Source organism: Plectropomus leopardus, chromosome 5 (genome assembly GCF_008729295.1).
Source record: "Plectropomus leopardus isolate mb chromosome 5, YSFRI_Pleo_2.0, whole genome shotgun sequence".
Lineage (NCBI taxonomy): Eukaryota > Metazoa > Chordata > Actinopteri > Perciformes > Serranidae > Plectropomus > Plectropomus leopardus.
This window is the reverse complement of record NC_056467.1, coordinates 34,319,373-34,334,267: the sequence shown is the minus strand read 5'-3', so window position 1 is coordinate 34,334,267 and position 14,895 is coordinate 34,319,373. Positions and strand designations below refer to the sequence as shown.

At 37.3% G+C, this 14,895-nt stretch overlaps 1 protein-coding gene across 1 annotated transcript in view; it reads left to right on the top strand.

The window, feature by feature from the left end:
• Positions 1–6,343: 6,343 nt before the first annotated feature.
• The window catches only part of brip1 (BRCA1 interacting helicase 1), a 65,514-nt gene continuing 56,962 nt past the window's right edge, over positions 6,344–14,895 (top strand). Inside the window, 6 exon segments of the mRNA XM_042487366.1 lie at positions 6,344–6,537; positions 6,764–6,885; positions 7,620–7,731; positions 8,603–8,797; positions 10,711–10,856; positions 12,377–12,514. Of these exon segments, the coding sequence (XP_042343300.1) occupies positions 6,793–6,885; positions 7,620–7,731; positions 8,603–8,797; positions 10,711–10,856; positions 12,377–12,514 (684 nt within the window). The 5' untranslated portion in view covers positions 6,344–6,537; positions 6,764–6,792.

Genomic DNA, 14,895 nt, shown 5'->3' with positions numbered 1-14,895 from the left:
TTATTTAAAAAAATAATAATTTAAATAAATCTTTTAATTTCTTGCAATTTGTGAAACATTTACTACCAAGTGGCAAAATGGCCAAATACTTGTAAAAGGCAGAAAGCAGCACAAGAACCTCACCCCAAACACAGAATATCTGTAGAAAGGACCCAAAAGTTTTCATGTGATCATCAGTAAATCAGCCCAGACATCAGGTTGAAAGTCAAACCTTTCTCAGATGTGGAAAATACAGAGTGAGATCTGCTAGATCAGAAACACACACAAAACTTTCAATGACAGCTCATACAACAAGATAAAACACAACATATATTAGAATACAATACTCTAAACATAGACTTCCCTCTCCCCGGCCACTTCGTCCAGCTCTTCCCGGGGGATCCCGAGGCGTTCCCAGGCCAGCTGAGAGATGTAGTCTCTCCAGCGTATCCTGGGTCTTCCCTGGGGCCTCCTACCGGTGGGACGTGCCCTGAACACCTCACCAGGGAGGCATCCTGGATGCATCCTAATTAGATGCTGGAGCCACCTCATCTGGCTCTTCTCAACACGGAGGAGCAGCAGCTCTACTCTGAGCCCCTCCTGGATGACCAAGCTTCTCACCCTATCTCTAAGGGAGAGCCCAGCCACCCTACGGAGAAAGCTAATTTAGGCCGCTTGTAACCGCGATCTTGTTCTTTCTATCACTACTCAAAGCTCGTGACCATAGAAGAGGGTAGGAACGAAGATCGACTAGTAAACCGAGAGCTTTGCCTTTCGTCTCAGCTCCCTCTTCACCACGACAGATTGGTGCAGCGTCCGCATTACTGCAGACACTGCACCGATCTGCCTGTCAATCTCCCGCTCCATCCTTCCCTCACTTGTGAACAAGACCCCAAGGTACTTAAACTCCTCCACTTGAGGCAGGGTCTCATCCTGATCTGGAGGGGGAACTCCACCCTTTTCCAGCTGATAACCATGGCCTCGGATTTGGAGGTGCAGATTTCTTAATACCTGACCGCTTCACACCGACTGCAAACCGTCCGATGAGAGCTTGAGGTCACGGCCAGATGAAGCCAACAGGACCACATGCTGATTCTTATACCTGCCGCTTCACACTCGACTGCAAACCGATCCGATGAGAGCTGGAGGTCACGGCCTGATGAAGCCAACAGGACCACATCATCTGCAAAAAGCAGGAACCCAATCCTGAGGTCACCAAACTGGACACCCTCAACACCCTGGCTGTGCCTAGAAATTCTGTCCATAAAAATCATGAACAGAATCGCTGACCATGGGCAGCCCTGGCGGAGTCAAACCCTCACCGGAAACAAGTCGACTTACTGGCGGCAATGCGGACCAAGCTCTGGCAGCGGTCATACAGGGAACAGACGGCCCATATCAGGGGGGCCGATATCCCATATTCCCTGGAGAACCCCCCACAGGACTCCCCGAGGGAAACGGTCGAATGCCTTCTCCAAGTCCACAAAGCGCATGTGGACTGTAACCCTTAAAATGCCAGATTTTGCTGCCACTATGTCTTTAGATAAAACAAACAAACAAACAAACAAACAAACACAAAAATGAATTATTTTCAATATACTATGTGTTAAGTAGATCATTATTATTATTTTTTTTATTATCGCAAGCCTGTGACATGTCAGTGATTAGCAGCAACATTGATTTTTATACATTTTTGCTCACAAAATGCGCTTTACAAAATCAGGCTATAAAAAATGTTATACATTATTATGATTTTCTACTTTCATTGAGTTTACTTTTTTAACCAACATCAGTCCTGATCATAAATATCAAATATTTATTTCTTTTCAGATTGTTAACCCCTTATAAATGCCGTGTTTTTAGGTTAAAGAAAAAGAAAGAAATATTGTCATTATAGTACATGCTAAGTAGGTTTTTTAGATTTATTTATTTTATTTTTTTTTAAATCATCACAGTCTGGGATGTGTCAATGATTAGCAGCAACATTGATTGTGACAGTGCACCTAGAAATAGCATGTATTTTCTCCATATGCTAAATATGGTAAAATTATGTCATCAGGTAGAAAATAGTCAAAATGACAAATTCCGAGGCAAAAGCCCAGAATGACACCCAGAAATAATACGGTGCATGTTTTTATGCTTTGATGGCTTAGGGATCAAAAACTGCAGTTTGAATGGGCTTCAGTGGAGCATTTTTTTGCACTTAACAGTATGAATGTAACAATTTAGTTTCAAATGTGTATTCCAGTCTTATTGTAGGAGCTGAGCTGGAAATTCCAAGATTAAACAAAAATACACAATCTTTCCAAAAGTTTTGCCATATGAACACAGCCAAAATGATAAAAAAAATGAAGAATGAAAAGCACCTAAAATGCACCAAACAGTCCCTCTCGGTTAATGGTATCTTGGTTAGAAACTGTTTGCTAATTCTAACTGAAGGGGAATTTCCAGTGGACAAGTTATGTTACCCCAAAATTAGTTGACTTCAGTCATTCAACACTGCATTGAGTTGGATGTTAATTCCTTCAGGACAGACTTAATTGAAAGGAGGTTTTAAGAATAATTGAATTTATTTGTTTGACATAGTACACAACAGGAAAGTTGAAGAAATATGATGAGTCTTTTGTGATTCGACCCCATAATGACATCATTATTTGAAGGGGGTGGACAAGTCATGAGTTAGACAGGAACGTCCCACAGATGGAGAGTGGATGGTGGCTGTGGTAAGGAGCAATGGCTCAACATCTGAAAGGATGAGATCTTGGTGACTCTTAAAATTAACAGCCACAAGATGATTTAAACCAGGGGTGTCACAGATACTTTTCACAATCATCTGCCCCTTTGCATAACTCTGCACACCTAATATTGATGTTCTTGTGAAGGCTTAACTTTGATTTTTAAATGGTTTGTAATGCACAGCATAACTTCACCTGCTCCCTCAATAGCTTCAGCTTTAGTTTGGTGTGGTGATGTCAGCATTAGTACATAAGAGTGGAAATGGAAAAAATGCACCTGCACTGACTGACGGAATGTGGAAAAACTAAAAAAATAACCTTTAAATTATGCATATTTTTCCGAAGACATCTCAGGCTGCTCATCAGCTGTTTTGTAAATTTCTAAACATTCAGAATGTACTTCTTTACACTAAAAGAAAGAAAACAATTTGGAGGTGCTGTTACTTAGGGACAGTTCGTTACTTATGAGAGGGACGGTGCAAAACAGGGGAGGCACTTCAAAAGTATAGTGGCACCTATAACAACCAGCTGAAACTTCTCCCGGTTAGAAGTCCTTCAGTGTTCATTGTTCAGGAATTCAGCTGAATTATCCATGGAGGTCCTTCCTCTCCAAAACTAACTAGCAGGAGATCAAAACTGGTAAAAATCCTGAAAAGGAAGTCATTCCTACCTGTGGCCATCAGATTATCAGACACTCCAGATCAATAGACTGGAACTTGGACTGAATACACACAAATTTAAAATTCCATAACTTATTCATTATACTTCAGATGTGCAATAAGGGTTTTAAGGTGCAATAATTCTTTATATCAGTGTCTTAACTGCAACATCTGGTATAATATTATAACCAAAGCAATCCCCTGTGCAATTATCAAATATGCAATATTAACTCTATATTTAACATATTACACATATTGTATATATTTTTATTGTTATTCTTTCCTATGTATATCTCCATTGTTCATTGTTGTAGCATTGCACACATATTTATATGTTTATATTTTTTAATTACCTACTAGTTTTATACACTGCATTGTGGCATAAGGCACAGTTTATATTTTACAAACTTTACACATCTTCTATCTTATAGTTCAATTATTCACATATTAATGCTAATTGTCCACAATTTTTACACACTTACATGCTCAGAATACTATACACACTTTATTTTTAAATATTTAAATATTTACATTCTGTGCTGTTACTATTAGTGTATATATATTTTTACATTTATGTTTTAATATACTTGTGCTTGTTCTTCATCAGAGCAGCTGTAATGAACCACAGTTTACCCAACAGAGTATGTCTAATTTTTATTTATTTATTTATTTATTTGCACAGTAAAAAACAAAACAGCAAAACATCAACATAATAGAAGGAAAAGAAAAGAAGAAAAGAAGAAAAGAAAACCCCAAAATTACAAAAGCAAATAAAGTATCCTACAATAAAATAATAATAATAAAGAAAATAAGATCAAGCAAGCATAGGATTAATAAAGTACAATAAGAATGCTTATATGATATAGCAGAGAACATAAATTAAATTGGAAAAAATAAATAAAAAATAAAAATAAAAATAAAAATAAAAATAAAAATAAAAATAATTAAAATAAAATATAAAAATAATAATAATAATAATAATAATAATAATAATAATAAAAAAATCTAACTTCTTCAGAAAAAAATATTTAAAAGTTTTATGGAATAAATAATTGTTTCTTCGTTGCTGTTTGGCATGTCACGGACAGACCACTAGCCCAACACACGCTGATGTCTGTTGTCACCTTATTTCTGCTCCAGACACCAAGAGGATTTTAGGGTGAACTGAATTATCCCAGAGGCCTTAATGATCCTCTCCAAAACAAACCTGGTCATTTACACCGCTAAAACGCTGAATAAAGTAATTTCAAGTTTGATGTCTTTACACATCTTCTATCTTATAGTTCAATTATTCACATATTAATGCTAATTGTCCACAATTTTTACACACTTACATGCTCAGAATACTATACAGTGACTAAAGTGACTAAATAACCACCCTTTGACTAAATAACCACCCTTTGTTTGACTAAATAAGTGACTAAATAACCACCCTTTGTTTATTCTTTGTCTTTTTAAAGCTGCAGGCTTTAAATGTATTTTTGATAAAGTAGAATAAAACACTGACCAGATCAAGGCACTCATTCTGAATTGCTCAGTTTGATATGGAGTGCAACTCTCAAATCAGAATGAAATAATCTCATATAAATATTTGTTACTTGGCAACTGTATATCAATATGATTTTGCCGTGCAAAAATTTCGAGACTATGCTGTTTTGCTGAATAAGTGTCAGATTGCTAAGAGTAAGCAGCAGAAAATATTCACAAGGAGTACAAATTATTTTAATGTTAATGGCAGGCAAGTTGTAATTCCCCAAAATAGGGTGTCTATAGGTCCTTAGGTCTTATTCAATTTCCTAAATATACGGCCTTAAATGTGATTAATTTTGAATTTGTGGAGTCTTGTTGGCACGGATAGTCTAAATCTAAATCTAATGTAATTTATTAATAATTTCTGTCAAAATAAGTCAAGCTGTGTGACTAGTCCACAGTTCTGATGTTACAAAGCTTTAAAACTACCACTGTACCAAATATTATCTTTACGCTTTATACTTGCTCTTAACTGTTAGCAAACTATAGATTAGCCTACTAATTGGAACAGCTTTACAACAGACCTTAATGGGAAAAATATCTGGAATTTACACAATAAATAGACTATTTGTTGACGGAAAAAAAGGGAATTGTATAATGAAATGATACAATTCCCTTTTTTTTCTAGCTATTACCCAGCTTATCATTATCTTGTCAAGATGACAAAGGATATCAGCGTAAATTAATTACTCTGTGCAGTACTCCCAGAAATACTAAAGCATCTTATTTGGCACTGTACCCATACTAAAAGGCCATGGAAGGCCTTGAGTAGATTTGCCTTTGATAGTATTGACTATTGACTGATTTCACTTTATGCTAACAGAAGGTTTTGCTTGGTTTCAATAAATGTAATGGTAATGAAATGAAAATATTACATTATTAACTTTATCATTTTTTGTGCAAATGTTATATCCAGAAAACAAAATTGAATTATTCCAAACCCTTATTTACTACATTTAAAAATGAAACCAAGCAATACATGAAGAAGATGTCTTTAGTCTTTTGGCTTTTAGTATGTATACCACTTCCTTATAATACATCCATGATGTATAGGGATGTATACTGTCCCCTAGCGTTTTTCTTTTTTTTCTGCGGATGTTCACTAGTGTAACTTCCGGTGTGTTTTTGTCAATTGTCAAGGTGTAAACATGCTTGCAACCATACGGGCAGACCATATTAAATAAAAGCATAACAATCGAAATGTATCATAAGAACTGGGGATGTTGCATACGAGTGCAAACACACGCAGTGAAGAATATCTCATTGCAAAATATTTTAAAGTAGGAAATGCTAAATTGTGCCTTTACCTCCAATATATTCCGTGATGTTCCACAATAAAAAAATTATTTTGAAAGCTTTCGTCGGAAGCACACTGTGTAATTTGGCTAGCTTCCTTGCTATGACGTCACCACCGTACTGGAATTTGTGAGAGCGGGAAGAGATGTGGTGAGGCTAGCTGATGTTTACGTTTGCCATACTCGTGTCTTATATTGTCAGAACATCTTTATTGTACCGGTTACAAGTTTAACAATGGAATGTGGATGCCAGTAAGAAGTAACGGGGGAAAACTTAGCATGAGCAGTAGCTCTTGCTAAGCAGTTAACGCTATCAAGGAACTTTGTCTCAACTGTCAGGTAACGTTAACTTAACGTAAGGCGACAACTTTCACAGTTAGGAAAAAAGTGAAAATGAACGTTTGTCAAACTGTTGTTAAACTCTTAACAGTGTGTTAGTGATGTGTGTTAGCTGTGTGTTACTACAATTTTCCCCTAACTTGTAAGCTAATGTGTTGCAGTAACTGAACTTCTGTGTGTATAGCATGTAGCTGACATGTTTATCAGACGTGCTTCTTGTTTTTAGATATTTCTGTGAAGTAGGGATAGAGGAACATGGCTAAATCCTCTGTGGATTACACCATTGGAGGGGTGAAGATCCACTTCCCCTGCAAGGCTTACCCATCTCAGCTGGCGATGATGAATTCAGTGAGTATCAGCTTGATCAACAAACCAAAGCAAAGCATGTGGGCCTATTCTAATGTAGAGGGAATCATTGTGTGGTAAACTAGTAATGAGATAACATCATAACTGCATTTGTAATTCTGGAATAGTATTATGACGTAAGTAGTCCATTTACATCAGTCTGGGACACAATTGCACCGATGTAGGTGATGTTTCAGCAATATTGTACAATACATTCGTTAAAAGGCCCATTAGTTGTCATTCTCACCATAAATTAATAAGCAAATAGTAGTTTATGTTATCCATCTGTCCTTTCATCCATTATCTTTGCGAGCTTGGGGTGGCTGAGAAGTGGTGTATACTCTAAACAGGCCTCCAGTCTGTCATAGGGTGGACAACCAATCACACACCACACTGCATGTCTTTTGTTTTGGACAAGTGGAGGAGCTGAAACACGGTCTTTGAAAGACGGCCTCTTAATGTCATAGTACATCTAAAATCATGTATCTCTGTGTATTGGCAAACGCTTGTTCAGTATTTGGTAATTGACTCAACTCACCCCCCACTATTGTTAGATATGTCTATTTGATTCTTAAATTGTTACATGCAACCTGTTAGTGTCTTTGACTATGTTGTGGGGTGTTGTAGAAAAGGTACAAATACCCTGAGAAAAGTTAAAAAGAACATTAGTACTTAAAATTGTGCAATACTATGTATGGATTTTGCATCAAATGATTGTGTCTGTATCTTGTTTGCAGATCGTACGTGGGCTGAACTATGGGCAGCACTGTTTGCTTGAGAGTCCCACTGGAAGTGGAAAGAGCTTGGCCTTGCTTTGCTCTGCTCTGGGCTGGCAGCAGGCTCAGTATGGTATGTCTGTCTGACTGGATCAAAGAAACACAAAACTATTGTAATGGCAAGCAGGCCTGCTGGTATCCTCAAATAAACTGAAAAACCTCTGGTGCACTGATTAATTAGAGCAGAAGTCTGTCTAACACAGACAGTGTCATTTAAGATGTTTTCACTTCTGTCTGATTTTTTTCATTCAGACTTTTATAAATGGCAGTATATTAACTTGAGCTACAGTTTGTGACTTTTATAAGTAACTTTTTTATATTTGCTGAAACACAATATTCACACTAGGATTGCTGTGATATAAAAACTGACAGTTGTCATATCAAGTATGTTTGCTGCGTACTTAAGGTATTGAAAAAAAACGCCACTGAATGCAGAATTTCACCTTTATTCTAGTTATTTACAAAAAGAGACTTCTTAAGAATATGTTTATTAAAAAGTAAGTTAGTAGTAAAACTTTTCTTTACCTAAACAGCTTCCGTTTTCATCCTTTCAAGGATCATTGTAAGAGAGTAATATTTTTTTAATGTGGTGACACCACAGTATTTTCTGAGACAGTTATCATATCTTGAAAGTGAAACAAAAGTTATTATTATAAAAGTTACCTGTTTTATCTTTAAGCCAGATGATATATATTCACTAACAGGTTATACTTGGTACAACTTGAATTTGTGTTGTTGTAATGGTATAGTATATTAAAATAGGTGTTTTCCTAGTGTTAAAGCAGTTAACTGTTAACAGTATTCACATTGTATCCACATTGTAAATATGTTTCTTTCTCACTCTCTTCTTGTTTTGTAAAAAGTTTTTGTATGGTTTACCCCATGTACCAGCTGAGACTCAGTGTCACTAACTGTTATGTCCATGTCTCATTGTGGGATGACAGCTAAACTACAAGGAGGAGGGGGCGTTGTGGAGGACAAGAGCGAAATTGATAAAAACAGTGGAGACTTTAAAAAGTCAAATGACACTACCCCCTGCCAGTGTGTGTGCCACAGCAAAGCCAGCAAGACCACAGCTTCAACCGCAGCCAAACCTGATGTTGTGGACCTAACTTCGTCACCTCCAGCACCTCAACATGGTAAGTGTCTTTCTGTCCTTAATTTTATTTTTTTGGTAACATTTTAAACATGCAGTTCTTGTGCCTGAATTAGTCTCCCCTGTAGCACGGTGGTAGTTGGCCATATCAAATACAGAGGGACATTCATTTTTGGTGTTGTTTTGGTTTTGTTTTACTGGATTCGCAAAAGATTTACATGTAACAAAGGTGCTTGTGATGTCAAATTAAAGATATCAGTTTTTATTGTTTTACACTTAACAAAATTTTAAACAGATCACTTCTGTTTTTGCTCCTATTTGTCACACATGTAACTCAAAGATTAAGGACTTAAAAAGCTTATGAACCCCAAATACTCATTTCTCTCAAACTTTAGTTGCATATTTGTTAAAATCTGTGTTATAAGGCATTTGTACTTTTCCAAGACATTCCATCATTACTACACAGGTGTGCCTTGGAATGGCCACAGTACTAATTAAAGCTGCAAGCTGCATTTATCGGGCTCCAAGCAGATTACAAGCATTTGAATCCTTCTTTCTTTTTTAACTGACCAGAAGTTCTTTAAATTATTCATGGTGGTCTTCACTATATGCTGATGTTCTGTTGAAGTATTTAAGTCTACTTTAAGAAAAATTTGATGTTGCCTATGATCTGTGTGAAAACATGTTTCTCATGGCTACGTTTGTATTGAATTTTTATTTCCTTCAAGATTTGAAGTGCGTCTCATCTCTAATAATTTAAACACAAATAGTGCTACTCTGTGAAAGGTGTCATAAGTGATCCTGATAAACTCAAGTTCAAACCACTTGCAGGATGGCAACTCCGAAAGCTTTGCGTTGAAAGACACAGAGCTGGCGCCTGAAAGGCAAAGATTCAAATCATCAGTCGGAGACCCATCATTTGAATAAGGTTCTTCAAGTCCAGCAGTCATTTTTTTTGTCAGTCAGTGTGCAGTGTTCTTCTGGGGACACCTTAGTCTCCAGATTTAGCTGCTCTCTGGTACTGGCAGCTGGGGACCCAGACACCAGGTGAGTCTGCCTTGAGGAGGAGAGGCTTTGCCTGGTCAGGTTCTGAGGCAACTTATCTTCTGCCTTCTGCTTAGAAGTGCTAAATTTAAAGCCCACAGCAACTTGATATGGTATAATCTCTGGCTTTTGTTTAATATCTACTATTGGCAAAAACACACTTTTGATCTGTTGTTAGAGAAGTAATCATGCATTAACTTGGAGGGCTAACTTGTCTTGTTTAAACTCTACATGAAAAGAAAGACAGAAAAGTCCAGTATTTGTATCGAACAGCCAGAGCTGTGGATTTGATTTCACTGAATTATGACATTTTCTAAGAATTTCCATTTAAAGTTAAGGCTACATCCTGGTGAAGTTATTCAAAAAGCATCTAAAGAGAACTCCTGAGGTAAAAACTGGTAAGGAACGGGGAGGAGTACTTAAACAGGGTTCCTGGAAAGGTCATGGAATTTTACAATCACATTTTCCAGGTCTGAAAAAGTCATAGAATTTAGTTATGTGTAATGAAATTTTTGCCATGATCTTACATGGATAACTTTAATGGAATGTAACATAGTGGCATATTTATTTTCTGTAGCTGTAATGCGATTCGATGTAGTACGTTTTGTTTACCATCCTGTACGCTTCTTTATTTTTTTCGCCCGTGTTCTGTCTCTCCTTTCATGTATACGAGCTAGCTGAAAGTATGTTTGAATAGAGTCTGAATCTGATATATTTAACAAATGCAGGGCAAGTGTATTTGCTGTTCACACACCATTGGTGCCTGTCCTGAAAATGACAACTGTGTTAGTGTGAAACCACTGTAGCAGTGACAGTTGTTCTGCACTGTGGACCACTTTTGGATAAGGTCCCTAACTTCTGTTACTTTGTATAATCTGAAAATTTGAATGTATTGCACTTGCTTTCTTTTAGCACCTTTAGCGGAGGAGTCAAAGCCCAAGAAACTGTCTATAGCCTCTCGCCTGTCTGAGAAGTTTCAGTCTTCCCTGAGCTCTGACCGTGAGAAGGACAACGACTTCCAGCCAGATAGGAAACGCATTCGCACTGCCGAACACAAGGTACATGTAGTGGCTTTATAACTGTTGTACATTCATACTGAACTACTAGTTTCAGCCCTGCAGGATGGACCCCTGAGAATAAATTCACACCACGTCAAAAGGGTTTTGGCCTTTCAGGCTTGAACCACTAAATGCATCCTAAAGCGGCAATTTTGGATATCAAGCCAGCGTAGAAGTTAGAAGTTGAAAGTTGCAAATAATCAGGAGCTCTCATATTTTATGTGACTCTTATGAAAGATTGCTAACAGTTAGTATGATGATCATACAGACACAAACTCATTTACATACAAATATCTCCCTGGCCACACTCTTATGTGCTCCCTATTGTTCAAAAGAAAGATTTTAGGGGCATGCTCTGATCGCGTAATTAAAGATATCATTGATTTGTTGATGTATGGACAAACTGTCATTGAATTAGGGCCAAATGTTGCACAAAGGGCAATGCACTTATTTGGAACAATTTCAAAATAATTTTATACATGTGGTTTCCCGTTATTATGAAACATATCGTGTGAGTTTTGTAATGATTGGGCAATTTTTATTTACAGTTTGATATGTTTTATGCCACGCATATTATTTGCATTTGAAGCACCCTGAAGTGATCGATTGGAATGCAACTTTCAGAGTTTGTTTCAGGTACTTATGTGGACATTTCCTACAAGTTTCTTGATGATGGCCCATCAGTTATGGAGTTGGGTCTATTTGTATGCTGAGCTATAGTGTTTTTAAAGTGTATCAGTCAATATCTTCAAAAAGCAATGCAATAAAAACAAACTTTTGATAACTTTTGGTGAGCTTGGTCCAATAATGATCTACAGAGAATTTGGAACTAATTGGACCTACGGATATGAGGACATTTGTGGTTCTTGAGGCTTTTGTGAGCACTCTAAGCGTGACTTACATGTAAAATAATAAACTAGTGCAAAGCAATAGGGTTTCAGCCCTTCTGGACCAAAAAGACCAAAAAATGTTTATTCATAATACTTCCCTTATTAATTCTGACTTTCCTTTAGTTATGAAATGAATGACATTCTCTGTCTCTTTTTCACTAGTTTTTGCAATTTTGTAAGCGGTTGCCATGACCACACACCAGCAACATTTATATTAAAGATACACGGAGGGGTTGTAATAATGTCCCACTCCTATGATCTCTTTCTTTCATGTATTTAAAAAATTACTTATATTACCCAAAATATACCAATATATGTAAATGTACAAAGAGTATTCAGATCATGATCTGATATGATATACATACATCATTATGCTGGCAGGCTGTCGTTATAGGTGTTACAATGCATCTTTTAAATGGTGAGACTCCCTTTTTTATGCTTTCCATATATCACCCCCTTCCTTTTGTTAATCACACTTCATGAAAATAAAGTGACATTATTCTTCAAGATAATGTTTTCTGATAATAAGAAAGCGGTCTTGTGAAATAGTTTTTGTTGCCCAAACTGGTTGTCACTGGTTCTGAGAAACATGCCACGCAGTGGAGTAAAGTTTGTGTGTTTGTCCCTCAGAGCCGTAAAAGGCAGCGTCTGGAGCAGGGAGTGATATTCATAGATGATGAGCCGGAGCTGGAAAACGAACCTCCATGTCCTCAGAGTTTAAACACCAACTCAGCTCACAGCCAAGTGGCTGGTTTGTCGTCATGCTGCGTGAGTACACTTCAAGCATACAGTAGATGCTGAGTTACACCAGTAATATGTACTTTACTGATATGTGGGGGGAAATATTATACATCTATTTGGATAAGCATGCGTTTGACTTCTAATAGTAGAAAAAGCACATGTGTTATTAATAAAACTAATGATGGCTGAATTCCATTCAGCTGTTTCATTGTGATGTGATTCTGGGAATGTGCACACTGGTTCACTATCACACTGTCATGGCTTACTGGGGCACTTTAATAGAACAGAGTCAAATTTTAATATTGATTATTGTTTGTTATTCGTTGTGTTTTGTTCTGATGGCTCTGTTCTGTCTTTGCTTTCCTAAAATGACAAGTCAGAATGTCTGCTGTGAGAATTTCACAGTGAGCGGGGTCTGCTCAAACAATCTGCTAAACTATGCATATACTTTGATATAATTAATATCAAGAGCAGTAACAGACAGCACTCCTATAGTAGTAGCCCTCTGCTACTGGCTAAAGGCTAATCAAAGCCATTATTCATTATATTTATGTTATTAGTTACACCTGTGCTTTTCCTGCGAAGACATGCCAAAATATCTGCTTTGAAAAAGGTCAGTTGTGCCCACTGGCTTGCTGGAACAGTTTGGCAAGACGGTCGAATGGAAAGAAGCCATTCTTATTGTCTTAAGTAGCATAATCTTGTGTGGGGAACATGCCTGATGCACTCTATCAGTGTCATAAATGACCCACAGAAACACATTAGTTGACCCTTTCGTGGATGTTGCTTGCAGAATAGATTAGAACTAGATTTGGACCATTTATTTTATGGTTTCACTATGTCAGCACTAGGTTCAAATCCACTAACACCACTGGGTGGCAGTATACTCCAACAAACTGACAAAGGTTACAGTTTCAAAAATGAATCGGCTGAGAATGTGACAAAACTGGGCACTGGAGACAGGTCATGTCTTTTATAAACAGGTGTTTCTATTAACAGAAAATGGAGCACGTATATGCAAGGTTAATATAAACAGTATACTAGTATCAGGGTTGGAAATTAGCCCCAGTCACTAGCCAAATAAAATATGCAAGTGGCTGTTGGATTTGCTTTACTCACCTGCCCAAAAGACAATGGTAATTTATTGAGTGGCTGGTAGATTTAGGAGTCCACAGCCACAGTGGCAGGTGAACAAAAAGATTAATTTCCAACACCAACTAGTATGCTATGCTATATCACCAGAGGAAACCGTGTGTGTGTGTGTGTGTGTGTGTGTGTGTGTGGGTGTGGGTGTGGGTGTGTAGTAAATGTCACATGCACTAAGGTTGTTAGAACCACAGTTTTCAGAATTGAATATAAATTTCTTGCAGACTCAAAAGTTCCAGCCTGCAGTCATCAAGGGCTAGGGCAGCATCCTCAAATCTTTGTGCCACAAAAACATTGACATTTCAGACTTTCTGTTGTAAGTCATTGGAAATCGACCTTCCAGCATACTTTAACAAGCAGGTTAATGTGTATGGAACACACAATATCGAATTTCTGCCCCAAGTGGTCTCTCAATTTAAACAAAAACAAAAGACTTACTAAGACGCAAAAAGAAAAATAAATTGATCAACCGCTCAAAAATTCATTTTGACCAGCGCAGTGGCCGTGTGGGGCAGCATGGTCAGTGTAGCAGCTACAGTTGATGATAATGGACATGTTCTGCTGCAGGCATGCTTCGGCAGATTGCACCACGACCTTGTCCCATGGATTTTAGCTGTTAAATTTGTGTTGCATTTATTCACGTTTATTGTTGTTATGTCTTTCATTGTGATTAAATAGCTGTAACTAACGTAATGTTAATTTGCTTACTTACCATTAGCATTAGATGAGTCAACTACTTATATAGCTACTGTTGCTAATGCTGTGTAGTGACTCAGAGCATGAGGTAGCCCAGCGCTGTTATCCATGGTCCCAACAGCCATGCTTAAAGTAAGTCTATGAGCTTGTTAAACGGACGTCTTATTTAGTGCCCTGTAGCACTTCGAGTACAGCCAGTGCAAACAGACCGAATTAGTGTGCAGCACTACAATAAAATAAGATTATATCCATTTGAAATAGTTAAAAATAGACAATAAGTAAGGAGCCACTTGTCATAGTAGCACATTGTAGTAAGTGAGTTGATATTGCACTATAGGATCAATAAATTTGGTCTGTAGGATTACTGTGTTGCAAAATGGCAGGCAATGAAAGAAATGCAGAAAGGCAGAAAAATGCTGTATTTCTGTTATTGAGTATAATTTTGCGACATTGTATGATTTTCAATGATGTATCATCTAGTGTTGTGGTATTTCCCTGGAAGTTATGCTGTACTCCAGGCAACTAGGAACTCGGAAGTTCCAACCCCTTAGTAAAAACTATAACAG